The following is a 20,706-nucleotide window of genomic DNA, read 5'->3' on the forward strand; positions in this document are numbered from 1 at the left end:
TGTATTTACCTCGCCACCATGGCCTTTTTTTTGCCTTTACCTCCCTTATCTCACCTCATTTGCTCACATTGTATGTAGACTTATTTTTCTACTGTATGTTTTGTTTATTCCATGTGTAACTGTGTTGTTGTATGTGTCAAATTGCTATGCTTTATCTTGGCCAGGTCGCAGTTGCAAATGAGAACTTGTTCTCAACTAGCCTACCTGGGTAAATAAAGGTGAAATAAATTTAAATAAGCTGATATATAGGGGAAGGTTAAGTCTTATAATGCAGTGTTTATAAAAGTATTTTTTACAATACTGAAAATATGTTTCGGACACAAAAATGGACACATCACAACTTTGATGGGATGTATAGACATTATGGACAGTAAATGGATAGAATATATGGTATATCTGAAAAATACGTAGGATAGAATAGTATATGTACAGCAATAGTTAAATAGGATAGGCCTTGACTGGAATACAGTATATGCATATGAATTCGGTTAAATGGTATGTAAACATTATTAAAGTGACAAAAGTGTTTAATGTCTATGTACAGAGGTCAGCAGCCTCTAGGGTGTAGGGTTGAGTAACTGGGTGGTAGCTGACTAGTGACAGTGACTAAAGGTCAGGGCAGGGGAATGGGCGGAGGCTGGCTAGTGGTGACTATTTAACATTCTGATGGCTTAGCGATAGAAGCTGTTTTTCAGTCTGTCGGTCACAGTTTTGATGCACCTGTACTGACCTCGCCTTCTGGATGGTAGCGCGGGTGGCGGAGGTCCTTGAACTTCTTGGCCAGTTGGGCAGACAGCACCCCCCTCTAGAGAGCCCTGCGGTTTGCGGACGGTGCAGTTGTTGTACCAGGRGGTGATACAGCCCGACAGGATGCTCTCAATGGTGCATCTGTAAAAGTTTGTGGGTATTAGGGGSRAAGTCAAATTTTTCAGCCTGCTGAGGTTGAAAAGGTGCTGTTGCGCTGCCTTCACCATACTGTCTGTGTGGACCATTTCAGATTGTCAGGGATGTTAARGCCGAGGAACTTGAAGCTTTTCACCRTCTCCACTGTGGCCTCGTCGATGTGGTTCGGGGCGTGCTCCCTCCGCTGTCTCCTGAAGTCCACTATCAGCTGCTTCATTTTGTTGGGCATACAGGAGGTGCACTCACCCTTGTGGGACCCCTATGTTGAGGATCAGTGTAGTGGAGGGGTTATTGCCTATCTTCACCACCTGGGGGCGGCCCGTCAAGAAGTCCAGGACCCAGTTGTTCAGGGCGAGGTTCAGACGCAGAGCCCTGAGCTTAATGATGAGGTTCGAGGGTACTATGGTGTTTAAGGCTGCGCTGTAGTCAATGAACAGCATTCTTACATAGGTATTCCTCTTGTCCAAATGGGATAGGGCAGTGTGCCTTGCTCAAGGGCACATCGACTGATTTAAGAAAAATTATTATTATTATCCATTTTTTTCAGATTATTTCTTATCTGTAAGGGCTATGACGATACCAGTATCGCAATATTWTTTCCATGGCAATAATGAAAACACGAAGCATTTATAACTCTTTGGTCCTTTAAAAACCTGCTGTATGTAAAATATTGTGTGCTATTGCTTGAAAAAATAGATATGTGACACTGGATGACAACATAATGTTWGTTTCCAACATTAAGGCAATTTTCCTAAAGAAGTCAAATCCGCTTCGTGTTTTGTTTCCTTGCCACGAGATTACAAGTGTTACAAGTGTTGTCCCGGCCCTACTATCGACGTCAGTATTATGCAAAGTAGGCTATGATATATTGGCTGATTTCATAGTCATTTTAGTGGGGTGGTGTTATGATGCATGTTATCTAACCTAATGCTGCTGGCGATTACCATCGCCAGTTATCCGATGGAACGCAATGTGACATGGGATACGTTTCCTCCTCTCTCCTCCCCAGGGGATGACTCTGTTGATGATGGGCTCAGCCGAGGCCCTGCCTGAGGAGCCTGCAGTCAGGCCCATGTTTGTTGAGGACATGACTGAAGACCAGCTGGCCTCAGCTGTGAGTTAATGTTTACTAGCTGGCTCTTAATAGCTATGTCGAGTACTGTTTTCTAGCTGGTTCTCAGGGCCAGTGTCTAGTCTGTCTGTCTGGAACTGTATGATATGTTCAGGCTATGCCTTGCACAGTAGTGCTATGAACGGGCACAGATGTCTGTCATTTCTACTAGCCCTGATGGAAATTGAGATTGTACAATGTATGACTTAGTCGTTGGATGTGTGTTTGTTTTAACGGAATCGATGCTGCCTGGGTTTGCCAGCGCAGGCAGTCAGAGAAACTAACCCAATTTTGCTTGTTGTCTGATCCGATGTGTAGATGGAGATGCCTTGCGGATTGACCAACCTGGGCAACACCTGCTATATGAACGCTACAGTGCAGTGTCTTCGCTCCGTGCCAGAGCTCAAAGGAGCCCTCGGAAGGTGGGCCCTTGAAATTGCATTAACGCCAATCTGTGAAGATGCAAGCAACGTTTGTCGGATCTATAGCGTTGATGATAAAATAGGTTTCTTATTCATTTGATATCTACTCAATGATACAACTGACAATTAGATCACACAGGCTTCATTAGAGTTGGGATGATAAACCGAAAATTACAGACATCCACATTGCCTTACCGATGGTCAGTGATTTTGTTACACAACATTCCTGCAGATTRTTTGGTTGTTCGAAAACCATTATTTGGTCAACAGTAATAGCCTATGCATTATGTTGATTCCTGSTATGAAAGTATCTGCCTGTCCCTGTTTGGCTGGCTTTGCGCTTACTTATTATCCCTCTGTCTCCCTCTACAGGTATACAGGTGCTCTGCGGTCCTCTGGGGCCAGTGCACCATCCCAGTACATCACAGCAGGTCTGTCATTTCCCTTTCTGTCTCTGTATGTTGTTTTTATATCATTGTGCCACTGCCTTTTTTGTTATCTGCTATTGTAGATGGTAATAGTATGACTCGGTGAGTCAGGGCATGGTGCTGGCTACACCAGCGTTGTGGGCCACATACCATGAACTGCTTTGGATGAAAGAGGCGTCTGCTAAATGACCATTGTATTCCCCTCCWCAGCCCTCCGTGACCTCTACAAGACCATGGACAAGACCTCCTCCAGCATACCCCCCATCATCCTGCTGCAGTTTCTGCACATGGCCTTCCCCCAGTTCGCTGAYAAGGGAGACCAGGGACAGTACCTCCAGCAGGTGAGACCATGGCCCCTGGCTGGCACCAGTCACTCACCATCAGAAGATGCCGCTTTGCTATTACTGCTTGGTACTTCTCAGTACTGCACATCCTCTACTCCAATGAACCACATTGATTGCTATGTTTTTTGTCGTTTTTGTTTATACTAAAAGTGGTCTGAAGAGTAGAAATGAGCTTCATTTGTCAATTTCTGCCCCTCTCTAGGATGCCAACGAGTGCTGGTTGCAGATGATGAGGGTCCTTCAGCAGAAGTTGGAGCCACAAGACACAGATTCTCCCATGGAAGTATGTGTAAATGCAAGTATGTAAGCTGTCAAGCTAGTTACAGATGTGAATGTTGTCCMAACCTTCTCTTCCTCCTCCAGACTGAGAGTGGAGCTGCCAAGAAGAACTTCATTGACCAGTATTTTGGAGTGGAGTACGAAACCACGTATCCTTGCAGTTTGAACATTTGATCAATTTAAGTTCAGATGAGTGTATGATCTATTAGGGAATGGKGAATGGCTTCCAAATTGGTATATTATTTCAACAAACCTTTGCTCTCTCCCAAMAATAAGTTTTCTTTCTCTCTCTCAGTTCCTTCCTTAACCCCTCTCCACAGTATGAAATGTACAGAGTCTGAGGACGAGGAGCCAGCCAAAGGTAAAGAGAGCCAGCTCCAACTCAGCTGTTTCATCAACCAGGAGGTCAAGTACCTGGCCACTGGCCTCAGGCTGGTGAGTAGTACCACTGCAACTCACAATCACATGCACAGGAACACAGACGCATACGCACACATACACAGCGCGCACGCACACCGTGATGTCTCCAATGTGGTCTGTCACCATAGCAACACCGATCTAATCCCATCATGTCTCTCTGTTTCTTTCTCTTCAGAGACTGCAGGAAGAAATCACCAAGCTGTCTCCGTCTTTGCAAAGAAATGCCCTGTACATAAAATCTGTAAGTTTGGCATGGCCCCTAAGGTTTTTATAAACCACTGAGAGGGTGTGACATTTGTTTTATTGTTATGTTCTTTTAGTTGGTTGGTTCACTTGGTCTCCCTTTCTTCGTCTAGTCTAAAGTCAGCCGCCTCCCTGCCTACCTYACCATTCAGATGGTTAGATTTTTCTACAAYGAGAAGGAGTCTGTCAATGCCAAAGTCCTAAAGGTATGTATTCTGATGTTATAGGAATGTCCTCCTAATCGATGGGATTATCATCAGAATACTGTTGCAAGTGGAACAAAGAATATTGTCTTGATGTTTTTTTCCCCCCATTGACTTAATGTTCCAGGATGTAAAGTTCCCACTGATGCTGGATGTGTATGAGCTGTGTACCTCGGGGCTGCAGGAGAAGATGGTGGCCGTTAGGTCAAAGTTCAAGGAGATTGAGGACAAGAAGKTGGAGAAACAGTCGCAGAAGGTAGACATGAATTGAATTACTTGTCTACTTTGTCTCTTGCAATTCAGCTTTGAACTGCAAATGTATACTCTACGAAATAAACCTAAACCTCCAAGAAATYTATTGCTCAGTGTTGTTCCCTGACCAAACAAAGTAACTCGGTGTGAACGAACATTAGTGTAGTCCGTGTAGCTTACATTGCTCCCTTTGTGCATCAAACAGGTGGAGAAGAAAGTGGGAGACGAGCCGAAAGAAGTGAAATACGAGCCCTTTTCATTCGATGACGGTTGGTTACTTTACATCATATGGATTTGTGGCCTGCCTCTACAAACAAGGCATCAGTCAGTCATTCACACACACGTGTAAGGGATAGGTTGTTACACACTGTAACTTAAGGAATATGTTTCTAAGCGTGTGCCTGTCTATTGCCTYCAGACCTGGGCTCTAACAACAGTGGCTACTACGACCTGCAGGGAGTGCTGACACACCAGGGCAGATCCAGCTCCTCCGGACACTACGTCGCCTGGGTCAAGAGGAAAGAAGGTGACCTCGATAGCATTAAGAAAAGAGTCTCTGCACACAGTCATTTAATGTGAAATGTTTTCAGTCACAGTAGACCTTCATCAAAGCATACAGTCAGACAATGAGAGGCTGTATAAGAGGTCAGTCAATCGACATGATTCATAGATGTCAGTCTGCTCCTTAAAGGGATAGTTCATCRAAATTACAAAATGGTATGTTGGTTTCCTTACCCTGTAAGCAGTCTATGGACAAGATGTGATGGCAATCCATGCTTTGTTTTAGTTTCCCTAGCACCGTTTTTTGGTTTTGCACTGTTTCACATGCTAACGTTTTTGCATTTGGGGCACAAATTCCATTCACAGGGTGTCCGCGAGTCCTTAAAAAGTCTTATTGTATTACATTATTTATCTGATTTAAAGGCCTTAAGTCTTAATGTATTACATTTTGTTTTCAAAGGTCTTAAAAAATGCGACGTAGATGACTACAGTGTTACCGTTATATTGTGCCGCTGCTTAATTGTTGCAATCATGGCACAAGAAATTTATTTGAACATGAAATAATACTAGGCCACTTTCAAGATGTTAGAGCTATCCACATGCACGTCKTGTGTGTGCACATCATGGGTGTGCACGTAGTGTGCTAGACAGGCCGTTGCCAGGGGAGAGAGTGGAGAGAGCAAGGTAACCTATACAATTTGATAGACATCAACAGTCACTAGAGCTGGGACMATAACCTGAAAATTATCGACACCTGACATTGCCCTCTTCAGCAATTTTGCTTACGTGAGTAATTTCGGTGATTAGGCTACACAATATTCCTGCAGCTTTTTTGGGTCCTAAAGCCATTCTTTTGTCAGGTTAATTATCTGCCCTGTCCATATTMCGCTGATGGCTCTCACCCCCGCTCCCCCCTTTGCACACGGAGTGAAGGGAGAGATGCGTTCTGATAAGGGCAAGCGTAGCCTACTGACTAGGATGTGAGAAATGTCAAACATTTCTTGACGTTTAAACTGCAATTTTTTTAAAGTGTTAAAACGATCATAGAAATGAAATTATAAAATGACGAACTCACAATTCCGATATGATCCTGCGTATGACCGATAGGGGGCAATGCAGTTCAATCTACCACAGTCCTGGCTACCTACCAGATGGAGCTCGCCTTACTGCTGTCCACCACCGACTCAGCAACAATGGTAGTTAATGTCTTTGTGTTTTGAGTTCCCACTTCCTCAAGTGGTAAATAGTGCTACATAGAGCCATGGCTACATGGAACTCTATTCCACATCAGGTAACTGATGCAAGCAGTAGAATCAGATTTTAAAAAACAGATAAAAATACACCTTATGGAACAGCGGGGACTGTGAAGAGACACACACAGGCACAAAAGTATAGTAGTGGCCTGAGGGGGCACACTTAATGTTTTGTGGAAAGTGTTTTTATTTTTATTGTATATAACTGCTTTAATGTTGCTGGAACCCAGGATCCTTAATAAATACAAAAAATAGGCTAGGCCAATATGCACACAAAAAAACATGTAGGCAAATTATCTCGCGGATGCCAGGAGAATGCTACCTGCCTGAATGCATAGTGCCAACTAAAGTTTGGTTGAGGAGGAATAATGGTCTGGGGCTGTTTTTCATGGTTCGGGCTAGGCCCCTTAGTTCCAGTGAAGGGAAATCTTAATCCTACAACATACAATGACATTCTAGATGATTATGTGCTTCCAACTTTGTGGCAGCAGTTTGGGGAAGGCCCTTTCCTGTTTCAGCATGACAATGCCCCATGCACAAAGTGAGGTCCATACAGAAATGGTTTGTCAAGATTGGTGTGGATGAACTTGACTGGCCTGCACAGAGCCCTGACCTCAACCCCATCGAACACTTTAGGGATGAATTGGAATGCCAACTGAGWGCCAGGCCTAAATTACCCCACATCAGTGCCTGACCTCACTAATGCTCTTGTGGCTGAATGGAAGCAAGTCCCTGCAGCAATGTTCCAACATTTAGTGGAAAGCCTTCCCAGAAGAGTGGAGGCTGTTATAGCAGCAAAGGGGGAACCAACTCCATATTAATGCCCATGATTTTAGAATGAGATGTTCGATGAGCAGGTACCCACATACTTTAGGTCATGTAGTGTATGTGACTTTGTTGAGCTTAATCTATTTGAGATACTTTTGGGTGATTTGGGCATGATGCAGTGAAACATGCTAATATCGGTCCCATGACTTGAATGGGATTCATACCACAAAGGCTAAAACGTTATCATGTAGAAAGTGCCAGGGAAACTAAATCAAAGCATGGATTTCTGTTATACCTTGTCTATAGACTGCTTACAGGGTAAGTAAACCAACATGTAATTTGGGTGAACTATCCCTTTTTAAAGGAATAGTTCACCTCAGTCAGTTCAACACAACCAGAGGGTGTGGGATATGGACCCAGATATGTGTAGACCGCTTGAGGTCTGAACACATAGATTTTGGGGATCTATCCCTTAAACTWAGGCTTGGCGATATGACGTTGCCACATAGCAGCCGGACGATCTCCCGATATTGCAGACGAGCGCAATACAACATGATGCACTTAGAGTATATGCGTATGTACACTTTCTGCTGCCATGTGATAGCTGCGGGACCAAAACATCAGAGAAGTTTAGCCTCGCGTTTCGCGCTCTTATTTGTTGTGGAAGTCGGCCCAATATTGCTGTTTACCTTGTGCATTGCAGACTCTGTATTAAACAGACAAACGACTGTATTAATTAACATTCATTTTTTRGAGGATCAGGTCATTAATATAACTTATGTTTTGTATACATCCATGTTTTTCCATCATAGATGAGTGGGTGAAGTTTGACGACGACAAGGTAAGCGTGGTATCTCCAGAAGATATACTGAGGCTGTCCGGTGGAGGAGACTGGCATATAGCCTACGTTCTACTATACGGACCAAGACGACTGGAAATACTTGAAGAGCAACAGTAACCAACCTTAACACAAATAAAATCTAGCCAACCTACACACACGCCATTTCCAAGCACTGTCTACTCTGTGTAGATGTGCAATAAATTCTGGGTGTCTACAAAAATTGATTACCTTATTTTTTTTTACTTCTTGACACATGCTTGTGAACCCATCCAGCATCAACATGAGGTAGTTTATCTATCGAAGCAAGGTTTTAAATGGTTTATTATAAGAGCCAGGCAATCTCTGGACTGGATCCTTGAGAGGTTTTGCGAGATTTAGTTCTGCAGTTTCATTAATTAAATGTTTTATACACATAATTTTTAAAGCCTTGAACAAGGTGCTAATGTCATAGTACTTGTCTGTAGTCATATAACTAATCCGCTTGTACAGAAAAGTCTTTGGCCAAGCAACATTGTTTTAAGGTGTCTTGAGATACCCTGAACCTTCCCTTCAAATAAAATGTATTGGAGAACCCCCCCCCCCCCTGCATCATACAAGCAGTTCAACATCTCTGCTGTGGTACTAACGCTTCTCTCATACTGTAATTATCCTGACCACCACCCTGCCAACTACGATGTGTGAGACCTATGACGGTTTCTCTAAGTTATTGACTGATTGCTTTTCATAAATGGTGAAAGTAAACCGTTATACCAAACSTTTTGATTGGAAATGTGTGATTGCTACATCAATTTGACTTTTATTAATATGCCTTGAGCTCAACTTTAACATCAGAACCCAAATGATCTTACTCCATTGTAAACAAACCATGTATAGACTTAGAACATGCTTAAATGATCACTCTGATATRATGGATGGTCAGTCCTTGCATCCATAGTTATGGGGGTGTCAAGTGCTAGTTAAAATACATTTGGGGGGGGTTGAGGTGCCCCTTTAAGTGTTATGAATCTGTATGGCTAGAAGACATTACAATAAAGTGTCTTGCAAGGGGTCAAAGTAGAGCATTTATTTAGAAAAAAGATTTATTGAAGATTCTAGAGGACAAAATTACAGTTAATGTCCCTTGAGCATAACTACAGACCAACAAAAGGAAAGCCTTGACACAAGCCAGGGAGGGGTACATTAAGAGAGGAATAGATGGGGGGGAATGATCTATGTCTCATTGAGGATGTCTGCAATCTTGGGGAAGCCAGCAGCGTTGAGGGCTGTAACCAGACTCTCAACGGTGGCCTGTGTCCCCTCACGGTCCTGCCAGGCCACCAGCAGCAGCTTGGCCTGCATGTCCACATCCTCGCTGTCTGTCTCAATCTCCCGGATCTCTGCTGCCTTTATCTCCAGCTGGCCAGCCAGGGTCTTCCACTGGGCACCCAGCTTGGCTGCTATCTCATCCATCTGCTGGTTGGACACCAGCTTGTTCTGCATGCTCGGACCTGGGGGCACACAAAACGAAGGAATTAATCACGTGATGTTTTTGTAAAATCAAAAAGATGTATAACAAAATAGGGATCTGATCCAGACAATATAGAAAATATTTTACAACTAACTCATAATATCTAGATCATAAGACTGAAGTCTATATCAAGTTAGAACGCACTGTCGTTGCTCTCCTTGAGTAGGGTGTCACTGTTGTCTTCATCGTCTTCCTCCCCGGTCTTTATCTCCTCAGACGGAAGGTCCTTCTGTGATGACGGGGCAAAGGGATCAATCAAAAGTGAGGTGGAGACATGGACGCCAAGATGGCCACCTAAGTTGTCATGAAATGTTTGAGTAGCCATGGTTCCAGACAAGACTTCTCACCGGCAGCTCCTTGGCCAGTTTGATGACCATGCTCTCTAGGTAGTCGGCCAGGCTCTTGAACTGCTGGTTGGTAGGCTGGAAGAAGTGAGGACTCCTCCTGGACAGCAGACGCAGGGCTCGCCATCCATAGTTAGAGTTATGAACCACCCTACGTGACACGGAGGGTGGAGGTTAGTTGAAGAATATCGCACCAGAACACTTTTCTCATGGGAGGATCTTTCTTTACACCATTGGGCAATCATCAGTTCCAATTCACTTGCATACTTGTATTCATTTTCCACCATGTTGGCTGGGTCTGCCTGTTCAATGGCCTCTTCAAAGAAATCCTCCAGAGAAGGCATAAACTCCCTGTGGACAAGACATTTACATTATGTAGYGTCAACAAACAGTTCACTGAAAGAAATTATTTTTGAACTGGGTGAACAACAAGKAAGTTATACACAAAAACCTTCCATGTAGGTATGTGATCTCTGTAAATTTGACCAGCTGCACAGTGACGTATGATCACTCACCTGCTCTCGGACTGACAAGCCGCCATATTGTCGTGGTTCAGATTCCAAAGTCTCGTGAGTTCATCACTGCAAGAAAATAAACACATGCGTTTTGGCAAAGCCAAGTGCTAGAGAAGCTGAGCTGTGTCACTCGTTACACTTTTCATTAAGACTCCAATGTGAGGGCTAGACATTGTAAYTCATCCTACTGGGCATATAAACCYTCCTAAACKAACTATGGTTTTGGAGAACACATGACTAGTCTGTCCCAGTTATCACTGCCATACAGAGGACAGGTTAGAATTGCTACTTACTTCCCCATGAAGACCTTCCTGTCAGGGCCTTTACCCAGGAAATCTTCTGGAGCTTGTCTTTTCCTCGTGGGTCTCTTGGGTTTGTCATCTACTGGTCTGAGGGGGGGGAGATACATTTGTATCGTTCATGAGGTTAACGCTGTATATATATTCCTCATTTGAATATATGATATGAGTTTTCAATTTATACTTTGTCTTGACAATGAATATTTTTATAAATATAGGATCATGAGTTTGTTGAATTCTGATTCCATACCTGTCCTTCACAAAGCTTGGGCATCCCTCATTTTTCCACGAGTTCCAGTTCTCCTCTGTGTTTAAGACATGCTGTCAAAATATAAGAGAGGACTTTAAAACTTTGATTGTCATCAATAACCCTAACCGGTCTCACCTTGACTTGTCAAACAGTTGGCTACACGTTGTGTACACGTACTCAGAAAACGTTTGAACTAGCAGGAATTACAAAGATGTCCGGAATACCAGAATATTCAGACTAGTCTTACCTCAACCATGGTGGCAAACTTGTCTCCATCAGGTGGGATCTCTTTGAGAAGCTACATGGAAACAAGTTAGACAGGATAGTACAACATCCCCAACAATGTGCCGTGCCATCTACGGACTAGAGAGAAAAAAACACAGACCTGGTACACCAGTTTGGTGGTCTCCTCCATCCACAAACACTGGTCATCATTCAGGATACAACTGGAGCTGTAGCAACAGACAAATAGTTAGGCAAAACAGCAGTCAAAGCGTATTATGGATTTTACTATGACGTCTTCTGCTAGACAAACTACATTGCATTCAACCTGCCATAGGGTATGATGGAGTGGCACGGGGTCATCTTTTTGGGCCATCTCACCTTTTGAACTTGACCTGTCCCTTGAGGTACTGGAACAGGACAAGGTACTGCAGGAGGATGTGTCGTCTGAAGTTACTGTCACTGAGCTGCAGGTCCATTAGCTAGATGGTCAAAAAGAGACAGCGTATGAGGGGATCCGTTTAAACAAGTCGAGGCARAGAATTGCTGACCTCAAATCACATAATAATGACTTATTAGGGACGCAAGGTGATTTGTAGACCAAGTGACTCTGCACTCTCACTGCAATGTAGTCCATCTCAAACACCCATGCATAGATCTATTCTATTTATTGATTAGGAGGGTGAGATATGCAACCTTCTCGCTGGTGAGGAACTTGGCGAAGTAGACGTGGTCTCCTCCCGCTGTCCTCAGCTCCTCCAGCTTCCTCTTAGAAGCCTGCATGTCGTCCAGCTTGAAGCTCTTAAACACCGCCAACGTCTCATCTGAATACTACAGACAACATACAGAACATTTCCATGAACTCAAACATATTTTCACGGTCTTCTCGAAAGGAACAAACATGGTCAGTGAGTTTTGAACAAGAAACATTTTAAAGCAGTGTCATACTTTTAGTAGATGTCAGATAAAAAAATGGCCTAAAATTGTTTTAGAAGGTTAGATGGCAGAAGAGTCACCTTGAGGAAAGTAATCCAGGAGAACTTTTCGTAACACTGAACAGGGTTTCTAAAGTAGTCCTGCAGGGTCCAGAACTTCCTGTATAGGTTGTAGTCGATGGGGATGGAACTACGAACAAAGGGAGCAATGTCATAGGTGGAAACTTGTTTAACTTCTTATGGCTGGGAGCAGTATTGAGTAGCTTGGATGAATAAGGTGCCCAGAGTAAACTGCCTGCTACTCAGGCCCAGAAGCTAAGATATGCATATAATTAGTAGATTTGGATAGAAAACACTCTGAAGTCTCTAAAACTTTTTGAATTGATGTCTGAGTATAACAAACTCATATGGCAGCAAAAACCTGAGAAAAAAATCCAACCAGGAAGTGGGAAATCTGAGGTTTGTAGGTTTTCAAGTCTTTGCCTGTCCAATATACAGTGTCTATGGGGTCATATTGCACTTCCTAAGGCTTCCACAGATGTCAAAAGTCTTTAGAACCTTGTTTCAGGCTTCCACTGTGAAGGGGAGAGGAATAAGAGCTGATTGACTAAGAGGTCTGGCAGAATGCCATGAGCTCAGTCAGGCGCACGCCCGTGAGAGGTAGCTGCGTTCCTTTTCATTTCTAAAGACAAAGGAATTGTCCCGTTGAAAATTTATTGAAGATTTATGATAAAAACATCCTAAAGATTGATTTTTAACATCGTTTGACATGTTTCTCGAACTGTAATGGAACTTTTTGACTTTGTCTGCCTTGCGCTTCGTGAATTTGGAACTAAACGGCGAACAAAAAGGACATAAATGATGGACTTTATCTAACAAAGCAAACATTTATTGTGGAACTGGGATTCCTGGGAGTGCATTCTGATGAAGATCATCAAAGGTAAGTGAATGTTTATAATGCTATTTCTGACTCTGTTGACTCCACAACATGGCGGGTATCTGTATGGCTTGATTTGGTCTCTGAGCGCTGTACTCAGGTTATTGCATGGTGTGCTTTTTCCGTAAAGCTTTTTTGAAATCTGACGCGCGGTTGCATAGGAGAAGTTTATCTATAATTCCATCTGCATAACACTGTATCTTTTATCAATGTTTATTATGAGTATTTCTGTAAAATGATGTGGATCTCTACAAATCACCAGATGTTTTGGAAGCAAAACATACATGAATATAACGCGCCAATGTAAACTGACATTTTGGATTTAAACATGAACTTTATCGAACAAAACACACATGTATTGTGGAACATGAAGTCCTATGAGTGTCATCTAAAGAAGATCATCAAAGGTTAGTGATTCATTTTCTCCTCTTTCTGCTTTTTGTGACTCCTCTCATTTGGCTGGAAAAATGGCTGTGTTTTTCTGTGACTAGGTGCTGACCTAACATAACCGCATGGTATGCTTTCGTCGTAAAGCCTTTTTGAAATCGGACACTGGTGCGATTAACAACAAGTTTATCTTTAAAATGGTGTATAATACTTGTATGTTTGAGGAATTTTAATTATGAGATTTCTGTTGTTTGAATTTGGCGCCCTGCACTTTCACTGGCTGTTGTCATATCGATCCCGTTAACGGGATTTCAGCCGTAAGAAGTTAAGCAAGCTGCAAAAAAAGATGTTCAACAAAACTTGRCGGCATAGGGCTCTGTGTAATAGCTATGTTCATGAAGAACCACTGATMATTCCAAGCATTGTGATAGATAGAACAAGGACTCATGTTGCTAACCAAGGTGCAGGTGCACCAGGTTCRTCATCTCCCATCTCCCCCTCCTCCACCTCCATCCCATCCTCTTTTTCCTCTGTGGGCTGTAGAATACAACACAGAGTTAGTGTTGAGGGTTAATTCTTCATTAAAACACATTCAACAGCACACATACAATATCTATAATATCATTCAACAGCTCACACGCTATACTGTATCTTTAGAACAATACATTCTGGGTGTCTACAATCCTTAGAACAAGGCCTTACCCTTTGGCCTAGAGTGCTTTCCTGCTCGTTTTTGTTGAACACTGTGATGTTGTCGAGATTAAACTGGCTCTGCAAGTTCAGACCTGAAACACACACAGGAACACATAAAAMAACACAAGGGTGGCCACATGTCCACATCCATGATTAAACGTGAATTATCTTCGTTCCTGTAGTGATTTGAGATCCATGTAATCCTCTCACCTGATTTCTCCGACAGGGGGAAGAGACGAGCCAGGAACAGCTGGATCCGCCCACAGAAGACTGTGTTCTGAGACTTGGACAACCTCCTCAAAAGATCTGCAGGGTCAGAAGGTGTTTCATGATGGAATATCTGCACATATCAAGGTAACAACAACAACAAACAAACTTAGTGACTTTATCCTCACCATTACACATCCTTAACAGGTAGTTCTTCCCAGCAGTGTAGAAGGAGTTCTGGAAGTGAGAGGAGAAAGTATTATTGGCATTACTTCCTCAATAACCAAAGGAAAGATCTTCTATAAAAGGAAACGATCACCAAGTACAGGAGTTACATTGAACGTACWTTAAGAACGCAGAGAAACACAGACTAAGCTACTCACAGACTTCCAKGTGGAGACATTCTCTTCAACAAAGGAGAAGATCTTATCACACTGGTCAAGAGGTAGACAGTCCAGAATATCTCCCAAAAGTAGGAAAGGAGTAGTGGCGGAGCAGATACCTGCATGGACAAGGGACTTTACTACACAATTACTACATCATTTGCTGTCCGACATGTATATCAATTAAATACTAAGGAGGTAGAACAGAGGTAGATGTAACGGTTCTATGAAGTGACGCTCAGCCTCGCTGAGCCTGCTGCTTACCTTCAGTGACTCCATCAATGCTGAGATAGATGAGAGACAGGAAGTCATCGACGAGTGCTTTCTTTTCCACCTGTAGAAGGAGAGAAAGCGAGAATGTTACTCGACTCCAGCTATAGCTCTCACTAATTATTCGTAAAGCATATTGAGCATAAACATGACCATGTACTAGCAGTATACCTATATTAACTGTAGGAACCAAGCAAGATACAAAATGGATAAGGCCAAATCCCAACATTATATTGACACCGTTAATGACAACTTACACCAGCCTCAGAAACAGTGGAYCTTTTTTWAAAGGACATTGGCTCAAAAACTCCCCATAAGGTAAAATCCTGTAGTATTGGCCTGGATATTGATGATGTTTTATGTTATGACCAGGCAAAGGTTGCTAATTATTTTACCACCATAGCCTCATCTCTGMTTAAGAAGTTACCCACCTGCTCTGGACACTCTGGCCAGCCTTTCATAAACAACTTTTACCATAGCAAAGGTATCACAAATGATTTGTTTTAGCTTTGCATGGTAACAGAGGACAAAGTTTCCAATCGACTACACGTAATGAGCACAAACAAATGAACTGGGCTGGATAACCTTCCTGCAAGATTCATAAAGGATAGTGCTTGTGTCACTGCTAAAATGATAACACATATTGTAAACCTTTCTATTAGTAGTGGTACATTTCCCAAGGATCTCAAAACAGCCCGGGTGGTTCCACTCCACAAGAAGAGCATTTGYACAAATGTAGGAAACTACAGGCCTGTGTCTATCCTCAGCACCTTATCCAAAGTTGTTGAGAGATTAGTTTTTAATCAACTTGAGGGATACCTTCTTGAGCAAAAACTTCTTCATGAACTACAATCTGGCTTTAGAACAGCTCATTCCACTGATACTTGCCTTATCCACCTTTTTGACCACATTAAGCAGGAAAGTGAGAAGGGGAACTATACAGGTATGGTCATGTTAGACTAACAGAAAGCTTTTGACACTGTGGACCATGATTTTCTCCTGCTGAAACTGAAATGCATGGGTCTACATTATGTAGCAGTGAATTAGTTTAGGTCTTATCTGACCAACAGAACACAAGTATGTAATGTTGGTGATGTTCTGTCAGAGGCCAAAGAAATATCCTGTGGAGTACCGCAGGGATCAATTTTAGGGCCTCTCTTATATACGTTAATGATATGCCAGATACAGTAAAGTGCAAACTCTTGCTTTATGCTGATGATTCAGCCATARGGGTATCAGGGAAGGTTATAAACTCAGAAACAACAAAAAAAGTCCCRTTTTCAGGACCCTGTCTTTCAAAGATAATTCGTAAAAATCCAAATAACTTCACAGATCTTCATTGTAAAGGGTTTAAACACCGTTTCRCATACTTGTTCAATCAACCATAAACAATTAAAGAACATGCACCTGTAGAACGGTCGTTAAGACACTAACAGCTTAGACGGTAGGCAATTAAGGTCACAGTTATGAAAACTTAGGACACTAAAGAGGCCTTTCTACTAACTCTGAAAAACACAAAAAGAAAGATGCCCAGGGTCCCTGCTTATCTGCGTGAACGTGCCTTAGGCATGCTGCAAGGAGGCATGAAGACTGCAGATGTGGCCAGGGCAATAATTTGCAATGTCCGTACTGTGAGACGCATAAGACAGTGCTACAGGGAGACAGGACGGACAGCTGATCGTCCTCGCAGTGGCAGACCACGTGTAACACTTGCACAGGATCGGTACATCCGAACATCACACCTGCGGGACAGGTACAGGATGGCAACAACAACTGCCCGAGTTACACCAGGAACGCACAATCCCTCCATCAGTGCTCAGACTGTCCGCAATAGGCTGAGAGAGGCTGGACTGAGTGCTTGTAGGCCTGTTGTAAGGCAGGTCCTCACCAGGCATCACCGGCAACAACGTCGCCTATGGGCACAAACCCACCGTCGCTGGACCAGACAGGACTGGCAAAAAGTGCTCTTCACTGACGATTCGCGGTTTTGTCTCACCAGGGGTGAGGGTCGGATTCGCATTTATCATTGAAGAATGAGCATTATACCGAGGCCTGTACTCTGGAGCGGGATTGATTTGGAGGTGGAGGGTCCGTCATGGTCTGGGGCGGTGTGTCACCGCATCATCAGACCGAGCTTGTCATCGCAGGCAATCTCAACACTGTGCGTTACAGGGAAGACATCCTCCTCCCTCATGTGGTACCCTTCCTGCAGGCTCATCCTGACATGATCCTCCAGCATGACAATGCCACCAGCCATACTGCTCGTTCTGTGCGTGATTTCCTGCAAGAATGTCAGTGTTCTGCCATGGCCAGCGAAGATCCCGGATCTAAATCCCATTGAGCACGTCTGGGACCTGTTGGATCGGAGGGTGAGGACTAGGGCCATTCCCCCCAGAAATGTCCAGGAACTTGCAGGTGCCTTGGTGGAAGAGTGGGGTAACATCTCACAGCAAGAARTGGCAAATCTGGTGCAGTCCATGAGGAGGAGATGCACTGCAGTACTTAATGTAGCTGGTACCGACTGTTACTTTTGACCCCCCTTTTGTTCAGGGACACATTATTCCATTTCTGTTAGTCACATGTCTGTGGAACTTGTTCAGTTTCTGTCTCAGTTGTTGAATCTTGTTATGGTCATACAAATATTTACACATGTTAAGTTTGCTGAAAATAAACACAGTTGACAGTGAGAGGACGTTTCTTTTTTTGCTGAGTTTAGTTTACATAGAGGAGACCCTGAGTAAGGAATTCCATTTCATTAGAGATTGGTTGCCTGACAACGAATTGTCACTACATTTGGGAAAAACTTAGATTTCCTAGGGCTGACATGGTAACGGTAAACTGTGCAGGCAAGGAGATTGAATCTAAAACAAGTGCATCTTGGTCTCCCTAGATCAATCCCTTTCTGGAGACCTGATTGCTGCTAAAATTCTTTCTAAAATAGCAAACATATTGACATTTTTATATCGTAACACTAGATATTTTAACATTAAAGTTAAGAAACTGCTTGTCTCAACCTTTATTCTGTGTCATTTTGATTATGCCTTCTCTGCTTGGTATAGTGGGCTTTCAAAAAAGCTGAAAAATAGAATGCAGGTCATGCAAAATAATGTTATCAGGTATATGCTGAATGTCTCCCCTAGGACCCACATAGGGATACAGGAGTTCTGGGAGATGGGCTTGTTGCCTTTGGAGTCCAGAGTGGACCAATTTAAACGTAATATGTTTGACACCTTAAAATGATCGCGCCCCAGGTTATATGAAAAACCACACCGATATGGTGTATAACCAACACTGTTACAATACCAGATCTAGTGTTATGTCTTGTAAAATCCCAATAGTAAACAGTACTGCGAGGAGCATGTTTTTCCATACAGGCATTTGTCTCTGGAATAGCTTTCCCTTCGAGATCAAGCAAACAAAAAGTAAAAAAATAGCAACATTTTTCATTTGGACAAGGTTGTTTAAGTAAGAGAAATCACTCCACTGCCCCTTGTGCCCCTACTGCTGGTCAGGTGTATTTATTTGAAGGATCGTTATGATGTTCAATTAATAGATTGTTTTAATGTGAAATTAATATGGTTTATTTTCAAGGTTAGGGAGAAGTGCAGTGAATAGTGCCACTTTTTTGGATGTCTATATAAATMAATGTATTTATGGTTGTTTGTAATTTTGTCTCTTTTAAATCATTATGTGTTATTGATTTCATCATCGAGGACCACTTTGGAAGCAAGCGTTTTAATTAATACTTTCAAGTGATAWCCTCTGGGTCCACATTGTGCATTTTGTTGTATATGTCTGTTGCCCAAAATGTATTCAATTAAATTCAATATACTAKAGATAAAATACACTTTCAACTTACAATCTGCTCCTCCAGGACCTGCCTTAGAGCTTGGTCAAGGGTGGTCTTCTTCTCTGTCTCACTGTGGAGAGACAAGCAMGCAGGCACGGTCATGAGGTGGGCAGAAGAGGCATAGCCTAGAGATCATTTAATTAATATAGTCCGTTAGCTAGCTAACGTTTGTATTTACTTAACGTACTTTCCAGTGATCTGGTTGAATGCGTTTATCAAAGGTTTGCTGGTTTTGTTGTCCAACGCACTTCTGGTTGCGGCCTAGGTGAGAGATAGAACAAATCAACAAAGAATACTAGTTTAGTATTCTTTGAGACTACACATAATCTGCCAACGTTATCTAGCTAGCTAGCAAGCAAGCAAGCTAGACAGTTAGCTAACGCGTGGCTAATGTAATGAATCATGCTTGGCTTGCAAAGTTATTGTAAGCGTTTCTAAAAAGATGTGATAAACAATTTCATTTAAGCATAGAAGAGATTCTGAAATACACCATATTGAAGACAAGTTCTTACAGTAAATGTATCTTTTGCATCGTTGAAGTTGAATAAGATCGGAGGAGACATAGCTATTTCCTCACAATAAGCGTGACCCCGACGGAAGTTTTAGATCCGGTTCAAATTGGGTGCATTCAGGATGGCAACATTGAAACGCAGGGTTCAAAAAGTAATGTTACAGTTATGTAACATAAATACAATTTACTTCTTGAGTCTTCTGCTCCACCGGTTTTTAGATTTTGTGACGTATGCTTGTCAAAGTTTACTAGGAAGATCATCATAAACACAGGTATAAATTGAAAACCATCGTCAACTCACTGTTAAAAACGAGGCACAGGCATTGCAAAATCCAATCCATTGCTGGCCTTTGTGCAAAAACGTTGTTTTATAACCAGTTCAACAGGGATGATTTATCGTGTATTCCCTGGATGTTAATTGTAATTAATAGCCTACTTATTGATGGATGTGTAGTTTTACATGAGGCCAGATGYTGGCACTATACACCTTGGTTCTAAAATTTAACAACCATTACATGCGCGTGCTCTCAGTGAGTGCAGTCTCATTGTCTGAATGAGTGCATGTTCTGCCCTCTGTCAGGCTGTAATCTATGACAGGATGACCTCAAATTATTTGAATTCAACCCTAGGAACATTGTCCCCATCTCCCAGTCCTCAGACCGCACATTTCCTGATATTTTAGATAATCTCAAGTCTTTTGAAAGCTTTTACTCCCCTGTATTGCCCCTGCCATTGTGTGAAGAAAAAGATAACCCCGTAATAATCTGTCCAATGGTCAAGCCAAGCTGACGTGCGATGTTAGATACTCTGAGGCCTGTTKCCATGCCTCCAAAAGGATGTTGACAGAAACCAAATAGATAAGGAGAATTTGTACATTGCATTGCCACACTGGACTACAGGTTGGTGTGTAGCCTGTAAAGTATTTGTTCGAATGTGTGTGCGTGCTAATGTGTGTCTCTCAGATGAATTATGTGTTCTCTGAAGTAAAGACAACTGTTTCTGTGTGCAACTTTTAGTCAGCTCCGGTATGCAGTTGGCAGGGCCTTCTGGAGAGAATGGGCTAAGTGGACATTAACATTAATCAGCTGTTATAAAAGTAACACTTCAGTGGAATTTCTAGCTTCTTTTTACCACCATCTTCAGTGTTGTGTTTTTGCAAGAAAGTTTCTTGTCGTTTCAAAACGAGCCAGTGCTTTTGTCAGATTGATCCTCTCTATGGAATGTACTTAGGTTCAGTGACATGAGTCAATGCTATGATTTCATTGTTGTATAATATTTGTTTTAGAAATAATGTAATTGGAAGCATGGTCCAGGTATGACATTACATGGTCCAGGTATGACATGACATGGTCCAGGTATGACATGACATGGTCCAGGTATGACATGACATGGTCCAGGTATGACATGACATGGTCCAGGTATGACATG

At 42.6% G+C, this 20,706-nt stretch overlaps 2 protein-coding genes and 1 long non-coding RNA gene across 6 annotated transcripts in view; 2 read left to right on the top strand and 1 right to left on the bottom strand.

The window, feature by feature from the left end:
• The window catches only part of LOC111979125 (ubiquitin carboxyl-terminal hydrolase 14), a 19,383-nt gene extending 10,661 nt beyond the window's left edge, over positions 1 to 8,722 (top strand). For all 3 annotated transcript variants that reach the window (XM_024009426.2, XM_024009424.2, XM_024009427.2), the window contains 13 exons: positions 1,913 to 2,017; positions 2,333 to 2,436; positions 2,809 to 2,867; positions 3,075 to 3,205; positions 3,411 to 3,491; positions 3,572 to 3,636; positions 3,808 to 3,922; positions 4,083 to 4,148; positions 4,264 to 4,356; positions 4,481 to 4,609; positions 4,811 to 4,874; positions 5,024 to 5,131; positions 7,940 to 8,722. In XM_024009426.2, coding sequence (XP_023865194.1) covers positions 1,913 to 2,017; positions 2,333 to 2,436; positions 2,809 to 2,867; positions 3,075 to 3,205; positions 3,411 to 3,491; positions 3,572 to 3,636; positions 3,808 to 3,922; positions 4,083 to 4,148; positions 4,264 to 4,356; positions 4,481 to 4,609; positions 4,811 to 4,874; positions 5,024 to 5,131; positions 7,940 to 8,085 — 1,266 coding nt within the window. In that variant the 3' untranslated portion in view covers positions 8,086 to 8,722. The remainder of the gene's footprint in view (positions 1 to 1,912; positions 2,018 to 2,332; positions 2,437 to 2,808; positions 2,868 to 3,074; positions 3,206 to 3,410; positions 3,492 to 3,571; positions 3,637 to 3,807; positions 3,923 to 4,082; positions 4,149 to 4,263; positions 4,357 to 4,480; positions 4,610 to 4,810; positions 4,875 to 5,023; positions 5,132 to 7,939) is intronic.
• A 294-nt stretch (positions 8,723 to 9,016) lies between these two features.
• thoc1 (THO complex 1) lies at positions 9,017 to 19,389 on the bottom strand. The gene is made up of 21 exons (XM_024009423.2): positions 19,280 to 19,389; positions 18,955 to 19,028; positions 18,777 to 18,837; positions 14,912 to 14,981; positions 14,648 to 14,766; positions 14,453 to 14,501; positions 14,268 to 14,363; positions 14,067 to 14,149; positions 13,822 to 13,901; positions 12,122 to 12,230; positions 11,802 to 11,936; positions 11,487 to 11,587; positions 11,269 to 11,335; positions 11,131 to 11,181; positions 10,884 to 10,954; positions 10,628 to 10,723; positions 10,335 to 10,400; positions 10,087 to 10,170; positions 9,823 to 9,970; positions 9,620 to 9,704; positions 9,017 to 9,455 (listed from the first exon to the last, which is right to left on the bottom strand). The coding sequence occupies exons 1-21, from the start codon at positions 19,328 to 19,330 to the stop codon at positions 9,178 to 9,180; spliced, it is 1,974 nt and encodes a 657-aa protein (XP_023865191.1). The 5' UTR covers positions 19,331 to 19,389; the 3' UTR covers positions 9,017 to 9,177.
• Positions 14,322 to 20,706, top strand: part of LOC139029337 (uncharacterized) — a 23,468-nt gene continuing 17,083 nt past the window's right edge. Inside the window, exon 1 of one of the 2 annotated variants that reach the window (XR_011481650.1) lies at positions 14,322 to 14,411. This is a non-coding gene — a long non-coding RNA (uncharacterized lncRNA). The remainder of the gene's footprint in view (positions 14,412 to 20,706) is intronic. The other variant, XR_011481649.1, reaches the window with a different exon arrangement.

Source organism: Salvelinus sp. IW2-2015, linkage group LG19 (genome assembly GCF_002910315.2).
Source record: "Salvelinus sp. IW2-2015 linkage group LG19, ASM291031v2, whole genome shotgun sequence".
NCBI lineage: Eukaryota > Metazoa > Chordata > Actinopteri > Salmoniformes > Salmonidae > Salvelinus > Salvelinus sp. IW2-2015.